Raw genomic sequence first — 20,583 nt, forward strand, 5'->3', positions numbered from 1 at the left:
ATTATTATTATTATTATTATTAGTAGTAGTAGTAGTAGTGTGGTGGCGCCCACACCTCCATGGGCATCAGTGAATTGTGCCCGAGTACATAAGAACGTTGGACAGCACTGCTCTAGACAGAAGAAGTGTGTTCCTTTGAAATGTTTGTGCCATCTACCAGACTGTAGTATGCCGTATGTCAGGATATCACAACATATAGTTTGCTTGAGTTTGAGAATAGTGTGATGAGACAGTATGGATCTAAAGGAAGTGAAGTCAGAGGAGGATGGATAATATTGTACAGTGAGGAGTTTGGTAATTTATCTCTTGGAAAAGTTGTTAAGATCAGATGGATGGAGGTGGGTTGTGGGGGAGATCAGAAGTGTTTTTGACATCTTAGAAAACTTGAAGGGATGAGACCGCGTAAATAAGTGGATCATATTAAAATGAATGTTGCAGAAGTAGGATATGGGATTTATCAGGCAGTCTGTTGTAAGTATGGTAATGAAGTTTGAGGTTCCATAAAATGCAGGGAATTTCGTGACAACCGAATGTCATCAGCTGCTCTAGAAGGGCATTGCTCTGTGTAGTTGGTATGAAATTAGAATGTACCATATGTTTGTACAGGATAGAGATAAAGCTGCAGAAACCTCATACTTGTAAGATGTTGTGTGGCATGTAGACTTGTTGCTAAGTAACGGTTTGTACACATGCAACAGAGAAATGCATCATGTATGTGGTAACATCATGTAACAACAGAAGAGATTTTGCAAGCGGTGTTTTCTCTGGGTCCACTCCAAGGCTATATGACTTGTCTGACCGAGTTCAGGTAGTTAGTGCAGTGCAGTTTGAGTTGAGTTCAGTGAAGTGGAGTGAGTTGGTTGGTGGGTGAATTGGAGGACTGCTGCAGTTCAGCTCTTGTGAGCCATTGATGTTAGAAGCTGGTAGCAGGGGCACAGGGATAGTTCAGGAACCTAAAGTAAGCGGAAGGTCTGCCATTGGGAGTTGTTACTTGTTGACTTGTGAAGACATAGCAAACTGAGAAGACTTAGTACGCTCTGTAATGAACTGCATAGTGTGTGAATTAGTGATAGTGCTATAGTTAACAGTAGTTACAATCTGTAAGTGGTCAGTAAATCCATTTACCAATCCAAACCCATCATGTGACAGTATGCTTAAGAACATTTTAACTATGATGCCATTATTTATTTTACCTCTTGTTTTTTCTTTCAGCATGATAATTTTAATTTTAAATTCAAGTGACATTTGGGTTTTTGAGGGTTACAGATAATGCTAATACATTATTAGACCATTCTGACTGTCGATTGTAGACATTCTAATACTGATAGTTATTTGTTGGTTACACTCTAATTGTCTGCAGTATGATCTTTATAATGTGCCAGGGTAAGAATATTACAGCATATAGACCTGTTGCTAGGCAATGACCATGAAACTAAGGATACAACAGCCATTACTAGGGAGTAATCAGTGCACCAGTGGACTGGCTGTGTAGCGATCATGTGGGAACCCCAACAGACAGGAACGCAACTGTGGTACAGCAATAGAGGAACTGTTTTCTCTGCAGTCTGCCAAGGGGTTATAAGCGGGATGAAGTTTAGAGCTTAGTTCTTCTATGGCGCAAGAACCAGATGTCGGGCCTTGGCCTCCCTTATCAAGCCCCTCCATCCCTCTCTGCCCTGTGCTGCTCTCTTTTGGTTCCTTACACCCATTCACTTCTTTGCATCAGTCCATCTAGTTCTTGGTTTCCCAGCACGTCTCCTACCACCTGTTGTACTATATAATATTTTCTTTGGGGTACGCTCCTTATCCATTCTCTGTACATGCCCAGCCCATTGCAGTCTTTTTAGCTTTATCGTCACTGAGATCTCTGGCTCCTTATATAATTTGTATATTGATTTATTATATCTTATTCTCCATATCCCATTCTCTTTTATTGGTCCATAAATTCGTCGTATAGACCTTAGTTCAGTTAAGGGATATTCTCGACATGGTAAGGATGTAAGCAGAAGACTGTGTTAAGACCCGTTACTAGGATACGACTGGTGAGAACATAGAATACTCTATGTGTGCAGTTATAGTGATATTTAGAGTGCATAAACCACTGATGCTGTTGTAGTTACTTGTAGTTACTATCTGTAAGTGGTCAATAAATCAAGTCACCAATCCACACTCCGTCTATAGTCACTCAAAATTGTGACAGTATGGGTGGATGAAACATTGTCATCAGATTATTCTTCAAAATACCAACAGACTGTTGGGAACATACTCATGAAGGGAATGGTTTTGTTAATTTTTGTGCAGAATTTGTAGATGCGTGACAGTTAAAGGCATATTTCAGAAATTCGGAATACCACTGATTATTGTCTAGTGTACTTGGAACAAGGATGTAATTTTCTTTATGAATATATGGCTGATAGAAATGGCTTATGCAAGGCTACAAATGTAATTTGGTCATTTTCTTTTTTAGGTGAAGTCCGTGTTAATGGCGAAGTGAATGGCTCTTGTGAAGAGGAGATGGAGGTCTGTGGGAATGTTCCACGTGTTACAAAATCATTGACCAGTGATGTAATGAGTGATAAAAGTATAGATATCAGTGAAGACTCGCTTTCAGATAATGCAAGTAACTGTAGTAAAGATTTTAATAATGCTGAAAACTTTTCCGTCAGTGAAGGGGAAGATATGAAAGTGCCTAACAGTAAAAATTTGGGTGAATCAGAAATGTGCAAGGATTTGGGAACTGAAGTGCCTAGGGAGGAGGAAGAGGACGAGGAGGAAGAGGAAGAAGAAGAAGAGGCTGATGATGGCAATGATGATGATGATGATGAAGAAGAAGATGAAATGAAAAACATTTTAGATGAGAACATTGATAAGAATGATGAAATGGAAGTTGAAACTCAGGGGGGTAATGGTGTCAGTGATGCTGATGATGTTTTAGATGATGAAGCTATGGACACAGACTTTGTTAAAGAGATTCCACGTCCTTCTGATAACCATGTACGATCCAGAGAAAACAGTTTAGGTTCAGATGCAGAATCGTGTGACGAAGATGATGGTGATCATGGTACATCTGAAGATAGGAGAGAGGAATTGTTAGCCAGTAGGGACAAAGATAAAGACTCGTGTAGTTTAGATAGTAAGGCCCTAGACCTTGAATGTGAAGGAAATGTTAGTGCTGAAACTAAACGATCTGAAAATGCCAATCATGTAGATAGCTGTAAAGAAGCAGCAGGTAGTTCTAATCAAGGAGATAGTTCTAAAGGAGAGTCTACTCATTCTGAAAGAGAAGGCTGTGTTTCCAAGAAAGTGTCTGATGGTTCTACAGAAGATTTGAAACCAGTTAATACCCTAGGTCCAGATATTGAGGAGATTAGTAATGATTCCATAAAATCTTCAAAGTCAGTAAAATCTCCCAGAAATGAGAATGCTGAAGGTAATAGTGAGGCTGCTGAAAAGGAAGATGATAAGAAAGATGGGGACACAGATGCATCTGATTCAAAAAGTGGAGATGCTCCAGGAAAGGTAAAAAAGCCTCGTAAAAGTGCAACTTTACTGAATGTGACACCTCGCCGTAGTTCCCGGAATCTTTGCAAAGCGCAGAAGAGCTATGTGGAGAAGGAAGAGGACCCTGATATTGAAGAGATCACACCAGAGGATCCGTTGGCTGATCCTCTGTCTGCAGATCCTTTCCGAGATGACAAGGAAAACAGTAAGGCACGCAGTGCGAGAAAAACCACGATAGTTGTGAATGATACGAAACGCCTTGTAGAAATAGCTGCGGGAACAAAAGGTATGAAAGGAGGCAAGAAGGAACCCACGCTTGTTATTATAGATACAAATTCAATCTTGTCTGGGCGAGGACCTGTTCCTGTCTCCCAAGGACCACCTCCTCCAGCACAAACATCACCTGTTCAAACGGGAACATCATCTGCTTCAGCAGCTTCGTCATCAGGGTATTCAGTACTGCCAGTTGCTGTACCTGCTCAGGGGATGTATCCTTCACATTCTTCTATGCGCCTGAGTAGTCCTGTACTCCAGCCACCTCCACCAGCTCCCAAACCTCCACAAATTCTACCTACCCTTACAGATGATATGTATGTAGTAGAGGCTCCATCATTTATAGTACCTTATGTGTATGAGAAACCTCCTATTACACCTTTAAAAGAGTATATAGAAAAACTAGGAAAAGAAATAGAAGAAATGAAAGAAAAAGAGAAACAGGAGAGACAAGAAAAGGAAGCAAAGGAAAATAATGAAAAGGGAGAAACAGAACAAGAAAACAAGGAGAAACAAAGAGATGTGGAAGGTGGCAAAGAAGCTGTAACAGATGAAAGAGAACCATACAGTGAAGATCCTGAAAAGAATTCAAAGGAGAAAGATTGTAGTAATGAAACTGAGGAGAAGAAAAATACCACTGATGGTGATGGTGTCAATAGCAAGGATTCATCTGATGCAAGCCAGAATAAGAGCAAAAGTGAAGATAAGGCTGAATGTAGTGGTAAAGATGTAAAAGCCAAAGGAAAGGAAGGAGAAAGTGAAAGCCAGGTAAATTCAGATGAAGACAAAAGTGGAGAAGAAAAGAGAGATTCTGAGGACCCAAAGAAGGGAGGAGATAATGCAAGTAAAAGTGGCCCTGAAACCCAAAATTCAGTGTCTGGACCAGGTGAAGACAAGAAAGATAAAGTTGCCGATCCTCCTAAGACTGAAGAAAAGCCCACCAAACCACCAACATATTTTGACAACCCTTTAGGAAAGTTTTTTATGCAGATTGGTGTAAACCTTGTTCAAGAATATGTACAGACAGATTTGCTTCGGTCACAGAAGCGGAAACGTGAACGAGATGGTGGAAAAGGGGGAGCTGTGACTCAGTTTGCCATTAATTCACTTCTGAAGAATTTGGAACTGAGCAAGGAAAATAATGAACCATTTCATTTGGAACAGAAGAAGTGTGAGTACTGCAGTTTTAAGACTGAGTCTTCCCTTGTTATGGCGCAGCATCTTGAAACACCACACATGCGGAATTATGTGTATCGCTGCAATTTCTGCCCATTGGAGGTACGAAGTCCACATGATATACTCTTCCATATGGAAGCTGAACATAACGTGCGTGGTAGGTTGGAACGTGCTCCAGCGTTTCATCAGTGCCCTAACTGCCCATTTGAGGACAATCAGAAGGGTAAACTGACCCGTCATTTGTTGTCATGTGCTAAAAAATACAAACCAGAACGTAATCAGGAACCATCTGATTGGGAACCACCAGCAAAAATTCCACGAATTTCTCGCAATCGACCATCTTCTCTTGGACTTGGTGCGGCTGCTTACCAAGCCATGGCAGGGAAACAAGTTCAGCCTCATCATCCCTTACTTCCCAAGCTGGTGCCAGCACCTTCACTAACATCACCAGGAATGGGACGTGGTAGAGGAAGACCCCCTATACATGCTCGATATCACATGCCAGACATGAAGGTACCTCCTCAACGTGGCGTTGTACCTCCACAAATCAGACAAAGTAAGTGCATTTGTAATATTTATTTATAAATGTTTCCTAGATGGGAAAATTTTTAAGTGTTAGAGGAGTGCAGATGATGAGAGTAGGTGGAATTATTGCAAAGTTCCACTAAGAGTATGCACTTTATGTTATGACTTTCAGAGTATTGTAAAAATGCTGAAGCTGCAACCTATTTACAATAGGGTTTTCTGAAAACTTATTCAGAATACATGTATGTGATACATAACATGATTTTATTCTTTTTAAAAGAAAAGTGAAATACCTGTTTAATAGCTATAGTAGAGTCCACAGTACATATATATGTATATCATTGTTCTCGCACTGGGAACGGATATGCTGCCACTGTATACAGTCTGCACCTAGTCTTCAGTTACAGCTCTGAATTTCAATCCACAGCCAGGGCAGTAGATATTTTCTTCAACAGCTGTTTGTATTTTCATAGCTTTTAAAGTAACAGACCTTTTTTTCCCCCTTAACATCCCCATATTGTAAACATTTTCTGATTTTCTTAAACCCTGGCCTTTTTTTTAATTTCCCCCCCATTATAATCAGTCAAGTACAGTCAAAGCCAATGATCTGTCAGTTAGATGCTCCTACTTGCAGACTGGCTAACATCAGAGGTGGCATTGTTATGTGACATAACTTGGGAACTACATAATTGTCTGTCAGTGCCTGTGATGGAATTCTGGTTCTCAGATTTGTGTTATAATGTATTGTTTTTTGGGGATTGTATTGGAATGTGATATGCTCGTATTGGATAACCTCTGATTACATTGTCTGTAGACAGCAAGCAGTGGGAATGTGGTATGATGCAAGAGAAGTGTAAACTCATTGGTTGTAATGGGTTACTTCCATTGTCACTTCATAATGAAATTACTTAATAAATGTGCAGGAAACTTCAATTAGTATGTTATAAAAGGTTAATGAACTCTGTCCAGTGTGACTGATAAAATGTTTTTTTTTTGTCTTTCTCAACTTTTTAATATAGATTTTAGCAGTCACACTGGCTGGAGTTGATTAACCTTTTATAATATTGCTAGTGTGATGGACCAGGATGAACCAAGTAAAAAATTAATTAGTATGTTTTAACATTCAGCTGGTAGACTTGGAGTTGTCTGCTGATAAATTCACACAGATCACATCTTGATTAAACGTGTACATATGATTTAAATTACATCACAACAAGGTTGGAATTTGGAATTTTAAATTTATGGATAGGACAGGGTACTGAGAAATTTGTATTAGAATTAAAATATGAATGCAGAGGGGTGGAGGTACCCATGTGTCAACCCAGAACAAGATGGTTGAGCCTGAGACTAGAAGACATCCAGGAGACAGGAAAGATTTTCACACAGAGCAGGAAAATGATGTCTAATAATGTAGTATGAAGTTATACAATAGCAATGGCTCAATAAACAAGTTCCTGTGAAGACAGATTTTTGGTAAACAACTTGTTGCTGTGTAATGTGTACAACAACACACTATGAGAATGAGGCACATTTTGTATGTGGGCTGTGCAGATTCTATATAGTGACAGTCTGTAGCTAGGGAAGACGGTGCCGAATACCTCCACCATAGCCCTGCGAGTCATAAGCAATGAAAAGGGAAGTCTTGAATCTGAGACAGTAAAATATGATCACTTGTCCCATGGGACTCGGACCTGAAAATGATTGCACTGTTGGGGGCCAGCAGCATTGCTAATTGCTAATGTCTTGTATGTATGTAGTACATAATGGATACGATCCTCATAAAACTTAGTTTTGTGACAGATAAGATAGGAATTCATGTAAAACTGTAAACTACTAATTTCATGAAGTAATTTAATCTCAAGATTTTTGCATCACACATACACTTATTAAATTAATTTCTATGAGTCATTGCAAAATTCTACTGAAATCACAAATAACAAGTTTACATTGTCTTCTGACTCCAAGAAGTGCAACATAATGGTGATGTTGAGTAACTTTCCTTTTTTTCTTTCTGGAAACCAGTGCCACATGTGTGGGGACCTGAGCACCAGGACAAGAGATAAAAATGCAAATTGTCCTATATCAGGCGTATCTGGCATAATGTAGTCAGATGAAATTTAATAAGAAATGAAAAGTTTAAATTTAACAGTAATTGCCTTGGAAGCTTAATTAGCAGAGTAAGATTTATGGATGGGTTTTAAGGAAGACTGAGATCAGGTTAGGAAAGATGTCACACAGAAGGAAAAATAATCATAGAAAATAAAGAAGAGGAAAAACTTCCACAAAAAATTGATGATGAGGCTTGGTTGCTAGTTTACCGACATAAAGTGGAAATATCTAAGGAAGAAAACTAATAATTCCCATAGACCTATATTTTTTGTGTTTTGGTTATTTCAGTATCTGCATTCATCTCATTTTTTTATTTATTTTTTTTGTAGTTTGGTTTCTTTGTGGCAGATATCTGTTGATAGAAATAGCCGGTAGTATGGCTAGCATTACATATCTTTATTTGAGAGGGTTATGTTGCTGAGATAATTATGGCAAATTTTTTTAAAAAGATACTGGACTGTGATACATACCTGTATGAACCCATTTAATAAATTGTTTCTTTTCTTCCAGAGTTTACACTACAAATGTAGATTGCTATGAAGAACGCAAAGTTAAAGTTTGCGAGATATTGTCAGTATAACAGTGTGATAGGGGCTGGGGCAGACTCTGATGTAGTTTATGCTTAATACATGCTGAGACAATGTTTGACGCTAATGAAGATGCAGTGAGGGGAGACTCATGAAAGAAAATGTATGATAATATACTGTTTGGAGCTTAATTGCAAATGAACAGAATCTTGAATAGTAAACTGACAGATGTAATAGGATGTCTTTACAGACATTTCATTGGGCATGAAATATGCATATCTCTTTTTAGAGCAGTTACTAAATTAAAGGTAGAAAGTACGAGTGTGCATTCAGCCATGTTTGGCATTACAGTGTCCATGTATTTTACCTCAATGATAACTTTGAAATGACAGATGATGTTGCTGCTAGAAGTGTACTTCTCTGGGTAAGAATGTTAACTTATGATGTGCTATAATTCTCATCATGTCTTTTTCTTTCCCCCCTCAACAGGCATGATGTATCGGCCTTCAGCATCGGGCACGCAGCCACAAATGTTACTTCCCACTACATATCAGATTGCAGGCAATCAGATCTACCAGGTTAGTATTAGGCTCTGAACACATGCTAGAGTGGCTTTATGTTATGTACAGGATGAAGCTATAATAATTTGAAAATTAGAATGCATGGATTGATTATATGATGAAAGAGATCGTGGGTACTCTCTGTTTACAAAAGCATGATTGATACGTGATATGTATGGTGTTCCTAGATATTCAGATAGTTACTATAAGTGTGTTGGAAAAAGGAGAGAAAGATGCCCTTGTTCTTAAGACTGCAGTTTAGTTGGTGTATAGATGTAAGGAAAATAGAATCATTAATTAATAGTGGAGACCATTTTGAAAGGTTTAAAAAAATGGTGTGTTGTGTTAGGTGGTGGGCAGCCAGAGTCAAATGATGCCCATGGTACCGAGTGGCCTCTCTTCAGTGCCTCGCCTAACAGTAATGCCACAGAGTTCTGCCAGCAGTGCTCCTTCAGCACCCACGCCTGTTGCTCTGGTACCTAACATTGCTGCTGGTAACAATTCAATCACTATACAGGTAAATGCTGAATTTCTGAGTTGAATTTTCATGGCTTGAAGCATTGGTATTTTACCTTTTGTTGTTGGAATATTTAAATCTTTATTATGCATGAAGTACCTATTGCAGGTCTTTTTGCTGTTACATTCTTTTCTCATGTCTTTTTTTGATCTGCACTTCAAAGAGAGAAGACATGTTTGTCTGCCTCTTCAGATAGCTGGATTCTGATTTAATGTAAAACACTTCAGTGGTTGGTTCTAATAATATTACTAATTCTGCTAATTAATTCTCCCTAAAAAGAGTAATTTGGTAAGTAATGAAACAGCTTGTAAGTGGGGTTAAGTTTCGGGTGTGATAATGAAGTGTGATGGTTGAGTAGAATATTGTTAATATTCAAAATGGAGGAAAAATTTGATGAATTGTTAGTGGGTCCTCATAACAAGGTAAGTTCGAAAGTTAGAGCTTCCACTGGCAAGGAGGGTCGTAACTATGTATTTAATGTTTGGATACCTGGAAGAAATTATGTGGTTATTAAAGTGGAACTAGCTCCATATAAGGAATTTTGTATGCCTAAGGTGTGAATATTAGTAGGGAAGTTGGGATATTACAGAATGATGATGGATTTATTAAGGAGTAGGTATCTATGATTTAGAAGGATAAGTCAGTCACCTTTAATGAGAGTTCCTGTTGGGACTGCTCTTTATACTAGATACCTTCATAGTTGGGTTTAATGTCTTCAAGAGGACTAAGCAGAAAAACGTTCTGAAAGAGTGAGTTTGGAAACATGCATGTCCCACCAAATTCATTTTAGTCCCAGCAAGAAGTCATTAATATTGCATCTGTTGGGAGATTTTAATGTGTGTCATGTTAGAGTACATGTCCACTTTCCTGATCATAATACCCACCCATCCCCTCCCTCCCTCCCTCCCTCCAATTCTTTACATTTTAATTCTTTCTGCATCTCCCATGTTGCATGCCACTTATACTAAATAATAAGGTATTGGTTTGCTTGATTCTCTGATAATTTCAGAATGTAGTAACTGCCCAAAATTTGATGTGACTGTATAAACGGGATATTGTAACTCGGACTTTTCCCCACCGCGGTGGCCCGGGTTCGATCCCGGGTCTGGTCAAATGGGTTTTGTGGTGGACAAAGTGGCGCTGGGGCAGGTTTTCTCCGAGTACTTCGGTTTCCCCTGTCAATCTTCATTCCACCAATTGCTCCATAATCACCCTCACCTATCATCTGGGGCTGGTACAATAGGCCAGAAGTGGCCGCAATACCAAGTGGACTCAGTCCCACCCCACCAAGTAATAATAAATAAATAAGCCCGAAAAGTGATCTGGAGGCTCTTAGACTGGATGCAGGATGAACAAATTAATACAATTTAAAATGACTGAAATGCTAGGCTTTCAAAAGAAATAAAAAGCTTAGGTCAACTGCATTCAGATGCTAAAGCATGGAAAACAAGCCATCATATATGTATGGACATCAGGTTCCACATCTGTTCCAGTTAGGGACCTGACTTTGAAAATGTTGGCTTCATTGCCTCTGTTCAAGTATCGTTTGTCAGATTTTTACCTTATGTCATTTTGCCATTCATCTGTATGTGTATTGTGCTATGCTTAATATAGTATCAAAGCAAACAAGCATAACTGGTCATGGCTGGGATTACAGCACAGATGAGTTGAGCATTTTGTTGTGCTTGCTCTTGACAAATTGACTAGAATCAGACAAGCCCAGTTGATGGAATTTATGTTAATTCTAGTTTATGGGTACTCCTTGTTACGTGCAAGTTTGAAAAATGATATTTCATTTTAATTTGGTTAACTAATTTAGACATAATTCAGTTAATAGGAATTGCTTGCTAGCCAATCGAAAGAGGCTAGGGAATGGGGTAGATTAATTTTATGGGTGACAGGAAGAATGTGAGGGAAAAGGGCAGATTATGTGTTGATTTATGTGAGTTTTCCCTCTTGCTTTTTTATTGCAGCTGTCAGATCAAGGAAACCCTGTATAAGGAACAAAGTACATGAATTAGGCAAAAATCTTATGTAATTTTGGTAAAATGGATGGACCACATTGTGAGGGAGGGTTGATCCTACACTGTGTCCCGTTTCTAGATATATTATATAGTTTTTTAAAAGTATCGTGATGCCCAGTTTGTATATGGTATAATTCAGGTAACCACTAGTTGTCCACAGTGCCATATAATTGTGAGTATTTGTAAGAGGTATTCCTGATTTTTTTGTGTCAATCAGAGTGCTAACAACAAGAATCCTGCAGCAAAACTTCTTCAGCAGCCCAGTATCTCTATTACTCCTCTGCCACGACAACCTACAGGGATTGCTCCAGGCAATCCAGCCCATGGTAAACATGGAACACATCCTAGTGGCAAAGCTACTTTTGTCATCTGTGAAATCTGTGATGGATACATTAAGGTACAGTATGTTTTGTTTCTTATGGGCAGTTTGTGATATTTTCCAATTTAAACATAATAGTGAGAGGTTGCCATGAGTAGTAAGAGAAGAAGGCCCTTTTTTTAAAAAGTAACTTTTGATTTCATATATATTCTTCTTTTTTGTAAGAAGACATATTTAATTCAGTATACAAGCTTGATAAGATCATCAAACATTAAAGTAATATTTGAGGTTTTCACAGCTGTGACTATGAAGAAAGCAGTCTTCTGGGATGTGGCGCCATGTTAACCAATGTTTTGGAGGAATGTCGGATAACACACTATCTACATGGCGCCACATCCCAGAAGACTGCTTTCTTCAAATATTAAAATATGTGGGGCAATCCAGAAGTTACTGAAATTTGAATTTTGCATGCGAATGGTTATGAGTACATCAAAATACCGCTAGGTATCTCCTCACACATCCTTCTTGAATCAGTGTGGCAAGCGGCGTCGAGTTGAGTGGTTGGGTTTATTGTTGGTGAACGTATTTCCATTGTGTTTCCGTGAGTTTGCGGTTTTGCGATGGCTGACCTGAGAGAGCAGCTTTGTTTTGTTTCAAACTTGGGAAACCCGCTGCAGAAACGCACCAAATGTTGAAGCAAGCTTTTGGTGAAAACAGTTCATGCCAGACACAAACTTACAACTGGTATAAGAGTTTTAAAAATGGCTGAACATTGACTGATGATGATGATGATCGTTCGGGACGGCCGTCAACGGGCAAAACACCAGAAAATGTCGCGAAAGTTAGGGATCTGATTCTGCAAGATTGTAGACTGTCCATCCAAGACCTCTGTAACACCTTGGGACTAAGTTATGGTACATGTCAACAAATTTTGTCAGAGGAACTGAACATGAGGAGGATTGCGGCGAAGTTTGTGCCACGACTGCTGCAAAATGAACAGAAGCAGCATCACTTGGAAGTCTTCAGGGAACTTCAGCAACAGCTTCAAGAGGATCCAAACTTTCTTTTGGAGGTTGTCACTGGTGACAAAAGTTGGGTTTATGGCTACGACCCTGAAAGCAAGCAGCAATCGTTGCAATGGAAGAGCCCTTCTTCACCTCGGCCACAAAAACTCGACAAGTCAAGAGCAATGTTAAGTCCATGTTGATATGTTTTTTTTTTATACTGACGGGATTGTTCGTAAGGAGTTCGTCCCTCCTGGTTGGACAATCAATAAAGAGTTCTATCGCGATGTTCTAAGGCGTTTGAGTGAGGACATGAGGAGAAAACGTCCAGAGAATTGGCGCACGAACGACTGGGTACTCCACCATGACCACACACGACTGCATACGGATTACATTGTGCAGGAATTTTTGGCTAAAAACAAGGTGGCAGTTGTTCCCCACCCACCGTACTCACCAGACTTAGCTCCATGTGACTTCTTTCTCTTCCCCAAGATGAAAATCAAGTTGAAGGGGCAAAGATTTGATACAGTTGAGGAAATTCAAGCGGAAACGCAGATGGTACTAAAGACCCTAACAAAGAAAGACTTCCAGGATGCATTTGAAAAGCAGCAGAAACACTGGGATCGGTGTATGTGCTCCCAAGGTGACTACTTTGAAGGTGATGGTGCAGAATAAGATCTAGGTTAGATGTAATAGTTTTTATTAATATATTTCGGGAACTTTTGGATTGCACCACATACATTGCTAAGTTTGGTTTATGATGGTTTATGATACTAAGTGATGTGCAGCAGGATGTTACAATGTAATATTGTATGGAATTACTTGACTGTTTTTAATATGTAATTTATAGGACTTGGAACAACTACGTAATCACATGCAGTGGATACACAAGGTGAAAATCCATCCTAAAATGATATACAATAGACCACCTCTAAACTGTCAGAAATGTCAGTTCCGTTTCTTTACGGACCAAGGTCTGGAACGCCATCTACTGGGATCACATGGACTCGTTACCTCCAGCATGCAGGAAGCTGCAAATAAAGGCAAAGATGGTGGGCGTTGTCCAGTTTGTGGCAGGGTAAGTGTTCTAGAAGCTTGTTCTCAAAACACATTTTTACATTCATCTTTGAAATTTAAGCCAAGAAGTTAATGTAGGTGTATATATTTGCTTGCCTTGTTGACATTCCATTATAGAAAACTTATTCAATTTTCTCGTCATAGTAGATAGTACGTTTTGTATAATGTTTAGAGTTCTGAAAATGGATTATTTAATTTATACAATTTGGTAAATGTGTACTAAATGAATTTTTAATGGCTCATTGCAGGTGTATCAGTGGAAGTTGTTGAACCACGTTGCCCGAGACCATAACATGACTTTGAAGCCTGCTCACCTCTCCTATAAGTGCACAGTGTGTACAGCCACATTTGGAATGTACAAACAGTTTGAAAATCATGTTTATTCTGCTCATAGTGTGGTTGCAAAACGGGTAATGGATAAGAAGACCCCGCAAGTTCCTCGACCACCACAACAAAATGATGCAATTCTTAAGCCTCTCAAGATAAATGATGAAATAACAATAATTCCCCAACCAGCTCGGCCTCGCCCTGGTCCAGCAAGTCGCACAGGAGCCATACCTGCATGGATGCAGGAAAAAAACCCTCCAAGTAAGGTTCATGCTTGTGAGAATTGCGAAGCAACATTTGATGGTCCAACAGGATTTTCACAGTATGTGAGCCACATAAGAAGGCGTCATCTTCGTCGTTGTGGTGTGAAGTTATGTCGACTGGATGGATGTCCAACATGTAAGCAAAGGCATGTTACACAAGCCATGCTGGATTTCCTGGAGGATCAGAAAGAAGGTGTGGATGTTATTGAGCTCTCAGATGATGAAGTAGTGATAGCTGGTCAGGGTCGTAATGAAATTACTATCACAAAGGTCTCATGTGCTCCTGGTCCAAGGCGTTTCAAGCAGCGGTTACAGCAGAGCCATAATGTGCAGGTTATTGAACTTGAAGACTCTCCAGTTAAAAATAGTAACAATTCTGAGAGCAGTGCTGGTAAAGAGAATGGAGAGGATTCATTAACTGCAGTGAAGGAACGACTTCGTAGACGGAAGAGCCTGGAGATCAGTCAGGTAGATTCTGAATGTTCATCTCCCCAGTCTAGTGATGACATGCCAGCCAAGAAAAAACGTCGGAATGATGATGATTGAAGTAATAGTGCAGTTCTTTCTACTTTCCTAGATGTTGTGTCATCCTTGTTGTTGGTTCACAATCTCTTAGCTGTCATTTTGATGGGTAGGGAATAATGTAATTAAATGTGTTTCATCATCTTGAGATAACAGTGATACATATGGTACTTCATGTTTTATTTATGACACTCTTCTGTAAAATGCATAAGGAATTCATTGTGCTTACAAGCCACATTTGAGATTTGTAACTAGTTTAACAAACTGATGGTGTTAATAAAAGTAAACAATTCCAATTATCTGATCTAGGTTATAACCGTGGAAATTTTCCTGAAACGATTTTAAGTTAATGTGACAAAGTGTGCAGTGGTTCAGGTGTGTAATGAATATATGTACCTTTCAAACGTAACCAAAGTGAATGGAAGTTGTACCCACGTGAAGTGAAGTCATAGGAGGGATGTTTGAGTTGGCAACGATTCAGTCTGCCACTACTTGTGTGTGCAGTGTAGACAGAGTTTGGAACTAAAGCCAAAATGGCAAAGCAAGTAAAAGGGGGGGAACTATAGGAAGACATCAGAAGGTCAACCCTGTCGAGTATGAAACTTGCAAGACCATGCATGTTTGTTGCTCTCCTGCTTTCTCCTTATTTTTTTACATTACCTGTGTTTCAATTGGAGGGAAGATTTTCGTCAGAAGCCAAAAGGAATAAGTGAGAGTATCACCTATGGTGAGTTGCTTCTTTTAGACTTTTCTTATTGCTGACAGCAATAGTAAGTTGTAGTCCAGTAAAAATGAATATCAAGACAGTGTAAATGGAGTACAATAACTCGTTTGTGTTTCGTGAGTGTATTTGGTTTATATCAACATGTGCACCCTATATTTTGCTTAATACTTTAAAGTCCCAGTGATGCGTCAAAGAAATAGTTGTGCAGGTATCCAGTATGTTATATTTTTGAGATGGCTACTGTGGAGTATTAGACATGTTAAATGGAAATATACCTTAGATGAAGCTGGTGGAAGAAAGTTACAATTTTGGTTGAAACACAGAACCTCATTATTATGTTATGTAATACTGGAATTATTGCATAATTTATTAAAAATATTTAGTAGGTGACACTGTTGGCTTCTTGTTAGTTTTTTACTCACATGAACTACAAATACCTTTAAGTGGTTGCAAAATACGGATTCTCAGGAGGTATGTAGGTTATACATTACATACGTGTATCTAGCATTTGTTAGTTGATAGCTGTTAGTGCTGTCACAGTGCTGTGTTACACGAGCTTCATATTACATCTGTATGGTAAGGAAAAGTCTAGGAAATATGAATGCAAGTAGAATTATTCATAATGAAAGTACATCCAGGTATCAGATGTGGAATAACTTCTGCTGGCTTTCTTTTGTACATTTCATGGATGTGCAGTTCAACTTTGTGTAAAAAGAAAAGGCTGTTTAGTTTAGAAAAGAAAACTTAACATGGTTACTTCCATACTGCTTACATATTTAACTTAAAGCATTCCTTATATCAGTGAAAAGGAGAGAAATCTAGAAAGATCGGTAGATAGACAGGTCAGCCCAATTGACTGAGAGCTCTGAAAAGTACATGAAGGATTGATACATGGCGGGAACTTTTGTTGGTTGTGGATTGCTGCTTATTTGCTAGCTCTGTTAGGCTCTTCTGTATGCTGCATTATTTACATAAGTACTTTGAAGTTTGAGTTGGATGGGTGTGATATCTTGACTTCTTGGATCATTCTATCTTGAGAAGCTGATAGTTACACAGGCCAGATATTCTGTAGCTTTAGTGGAATCTTCAACAGATCATGGGAGCCTACCACTGGGCTGTCGTGAGACAGGTAACTCCAGTCCAGATCCTCAACCTCTTTTTGAGATATTCTTTCATCTATACCTGTTCTGTCTCCATCATTAGTTTGACACGACTTAATGTTGCTGATATACAGTATATTTCACTTTAGTCACTGTGATGCTTTTTCCTTACCGTCTTGCTGGGTGAAGGAGGACAGTCATATTGAGTGGTCCTTACATATCTTGTACCTGTTGCTTAAACTGAAGAATGATCCCTTGTTTGTCGACTAGTCTCCCTCTCTTGTGTAACCTATCATGGGGCACTGCTGTAACTTGGGCACATTTAATGCATAACTTTGTTCAACTTTATTTTTCCGTCACAACACAACAACTAAGGAGTATCAAGGTCAATAACCAGCTATGCCTCACTACATGTTTTGGCCGTTAACGGCCATCATCAGGTGAATACAAATCAAATACAAGTTGTATATTGTAACACAACAGGATGCATGAAATGAAGATCATAACTTTGTTGTTACCCCTGTTCTGCAACATGTCAGCATTGGCTGTGCTGTAGCTGAGACACTGACTTCTCATAGCGGACACCTTAGTTCATTCCCAGGAGAGGCCAGGTGAGATTCATGTCAAAGTGGCACTGGAGCAGGTTTCTAGCCGAGTATTTTTGTTTTGCCATACTAATTGTCATTCCACCAATTCTCCATTCTCTCCGTCATCTGGGAACTGAACAATATGCCTGTTTGTGGCTTAAATGCTAGGATATGAACTCGGTCTTACCCAACCCCAAGAATAAAAGTGAGTGGCAATATTGGATGCTGGCGAAGCATTCATAGAGGCGCCAATCTTGACACTTGTGGGTTGAGGGAGGAGGGGATGGAAACAGACCTGCCTACAGTGTATAACATCAGTTCAGAACATATTGGTCACTAGTGTACTTGTGTAGTGCTCAGTTGAACGTAACTAAAGCAGTTGTGTTTGTATCTCTACAGTGCAAAGCATCATTTTAGCAGTGAAACTTTGAGTACAGTAATGTACTTCATGAAGACAGTGATATGGAGCTTGCACAACCACTATGTACCGAATATTTTTGTTCAAGTAGTAGTTACTGATTCATTCTGCTGCCATGCCTTTACTGGTTATGAGTTCCTGCATTCCTCACAGCTCTCAAGATTAGAGTCTTGTAGAATTTGTTGGATGATGGGGAGCAGGGAGAATTTTTGTTCCTTGTAACTAACCTGGCTACACGGGATAGATTGAACCTACTCCCTATTTTGATACTGTTACTAACAGGAAAAAGTCTAGAACATCTATGTTGTTTTTCTGCAAAGCATTTATTCTGCCACACTTAATTGTTGTGATTGTTATGAATTAGAAAAGGTATGTCACCTCAAGAAAGTTTGAACTGCAGATATTAAATACAGAGAGAATATTCAGATTTCTTTTATTTCAAATATACAAATATGGGGAAGCCCTCACCGTTCAATCCTTCTGTGGGGAGCATTGGATTTAAATGTTAAAGTGACAATGTTAAGTAACTACATGGAGCTGAGCCCTTCTTGAGAAGTCGCCAATTCTGCAGCTACTCAGGAACTTCCCAGCAATTTATGTAACCGAAATGCTCATTACCATGTTCACAAGAGCCCTCCACCGGTCTGTATTGTGCCAGAGGAGAAGGTTAAATGGAGAAAATTTAACACTGAAATTATTGGCTTGGGATCGTTGAAATTGAGTGTTAAATCAGGGAAGACCTAAAATCAAGGAGCATGAAATGGCGGTTGTGCTGTAATTATTGGTAGTAGGGTATTAAGCAGCCACTACTTCACATTACATTTAGATGGTTAAGGTAGGGCTATGTAGGTGTAGAAAATTGAATCTAGATGCAGTGTTCTGTGGATTTTTGGTCTTCATATTGAGAAGTTACATAATATTTTTCTGTTAATTGCAAGTTTTCCTTTGAACACAAGTGAATCAATACTAGCGCATGCTACTTTCTGGTTTTGTAACATGCACACATTTACTATACTGCCCATACTTATCCATGTAAATAAATATTGAAATTGAAATGGAGAAAAAATATGTATTATGTTTATTTATTTACTTTGTATGATACAAATTCCGTCCTAAGTGCAACAATTTATTGTAGATCTTTCATTTTGCTTTCTTCTACACTACATGTTTCGGACGCAAACGGCCATCATCAGGTGTATACCCTCACGTAGCTGTTACACTGCACCCAGTTTAAAATTTAAAAACACACAGGTCTTCCCAATTGGCTAACAGGATCTACTTCGCTGATATTTGTCTGATTCGTACATCATCTTTTGTCACCCACACACATCAATTTTGACAATGATGATGTACGAATCAGACAAATATCAGCGAAGTAGATCCTGTTAGCCAATTGGGAAGACCTGTGTGTTTAAATCTGGTGCAGTGTAACAGCTACGTAAGTGCATACACCTGATGATGGCCGTTTGCGGCCGAAACATGTAGTGTAGAAGAAAGCAAAACGAAAGACCTACAATAAATTGTTGCACTTAGGACAGAATTTATATCATATGTCGCATAGAGTGTAACAGGATGCTTAAATATAATATTTAATTAGAAATTTCTTAAAATATCTGGATGGCTTACATATGATGAAATAATTTGGTGATGCTTCAGTGAACTCTACAGAATGTCTGCTAAGCACAGTAAATTGATCCTTTATCAAAACATTCTCAAGCAAATGGCAAAAATGCTGAAGAAAATTTACCATTTTTACCAAGTTACTTCAAAAGTGAAGTTACAATGTGTGTATGTTCTCAGGCTATGCAGTAGCACTGCCAGCTGCCACTAGAAGTGCTGCCTCTCTTCCCCCATCAGGCAGATGCCATTATGATAAGAGGCTACTTGAATTTCTGATTGTGTTTTATATCCAAAATCTTTTGCCCATCGATCCACTTTGTCACATAGGAAAACTCCCATACAAGAACTAAAGTGAAAGTAGGTTGTTTTGACTTTGTTTTGTTTTTGTAAGAGTTTCGCATATATCTGGCACATTGCATTCAGCACACGTGCTCGATAACTGGGGGCTTAACAGTAGTTTGTCAATTGTTCCAGACTACCCTGATCATCTACTACCACACCCAATCACCCTATATGTGTATGTGGATGTGAGTGTGTCCAGCTTTTAAAAAATTATTTATGCTAGAAAGATTATTTTCAACTGTTTGTGTGTTTAAGCATAAGAGCTTCCAAAATTTAATTTTTATCTGATATAAAAGTGCAAGATTTTGTGACTGGAGAATGAGAAGGCAGAGTATTAATATGAGTTGCAGTGGCATGCATTGTTAAAAGAACAAAACAAGTAAATTAATTTGAAAGGAAGGTACATGGGAGCAATACAGTTGCATCTACAGGGGAAGTGTTTTTTTTTTCCAAAACAAATTTGTTAGAACTGAAATGTAATCCAAGTGATGAGAATGATTATACTTCCATAGGTGAAGAAACATATTAATACAAAAATGCATTGATCATTTCTCCATTTATTGAAAACCGCATGAGGCAAACTAGATACCACTTCCCACAGCAGCTGATGGTGGCAATAAGAGTGTTAGGTACTGGTAGAAGTTAGTGAAAACCTAATGTTTGCAACTGTTATCCCACTAGAGCCATTTTGTGAAATGATACCAGCAGCATGCCAGACTAACTATACATTGACAAAAGGGGATTTCATAAAATGGAAGAGCGTGTTTTGTCATTTTATGAATGTTTGACATAACTGAAAGTTGACTATATTGAATGGTGAAATGACCAAGTACAGAGGTTTGACCCAATACACTCCAGTACATGGCTGCAAAGCTTAATTCTATGGAGCAGTTTTCAGAAGCTATTGATCACAGCGTTATAAAAGTTTGTGCCAATGTCTCATCTCACTCATTTGTGATGCTCTGGGCAGAAGTCATTGATGCAGTTAAAACTGTTCAGTGATTTAGTTTTGCTGTATCTTCAATATGGTTTGCTTGATTGGCTTGTAAAATTGTAATTGAAATTCAG

At 38.8% G+C, this 20,583-nt stretch overlaps 1 protein-coding gene across 4 annotated transcripts in view; it reads left to right on the forward strand.

Annotated features, from left to right (window-relative positions):
* The window catches only part of LOC111865395, a 29,920-nt gene extending 11,942 nt beyond the window's left edge, over positions 1-17,978 (forward strand). For all 4 annotated transcript variants that reach the window (XM_023853377.1, XM_023853376.1, XM_023853378.1 and 1 more), the window contains exons 3-8: positions 2,468-5,506; positions 8,601-8,689; positions 9,021-9,188; positions 11,430-11,609; positions 13,386-13,613; positions 13,861-17,978. In XM_023853377.1, coding sequence (XP_023709145.1) covers positions 2,468-5,506; positions 8,601-8,689; positions 9,021-9,188; positions 11,430-11,609; positions 13,386-13,613; positions 13,861-14,748 — 4,592 coding nt within the window. In that variant the 3' untranslated portion in view covers positions 14,749-17,978. The remainder of the gene's footprint in view (positions 1-2,467; positions 5,507-8,600; positions 8,690-9,020; positions 9,189-11,429; positions 11,610-13,385; positions 13,614-13,860) is intronic.
* Positions 17,979-20,583: the final 2,605 nt, after the last annotated feature.

This window comes from Cryptotermes secundus, unplaced genomic scaffold, assembly GCF_002891405.2.
Source record: "Cryptotermes secundus unplaced genomic scaffold, Csec_1.0 scaffold295, whole genome shotgun sequence".
Taxonomy (NCBI): Eukaryota; Metazoa; Arthropoda; class Insecta; order Blattodea; family Kalotermitidae; genus Cryptotermes; species Cryptotermes secundus.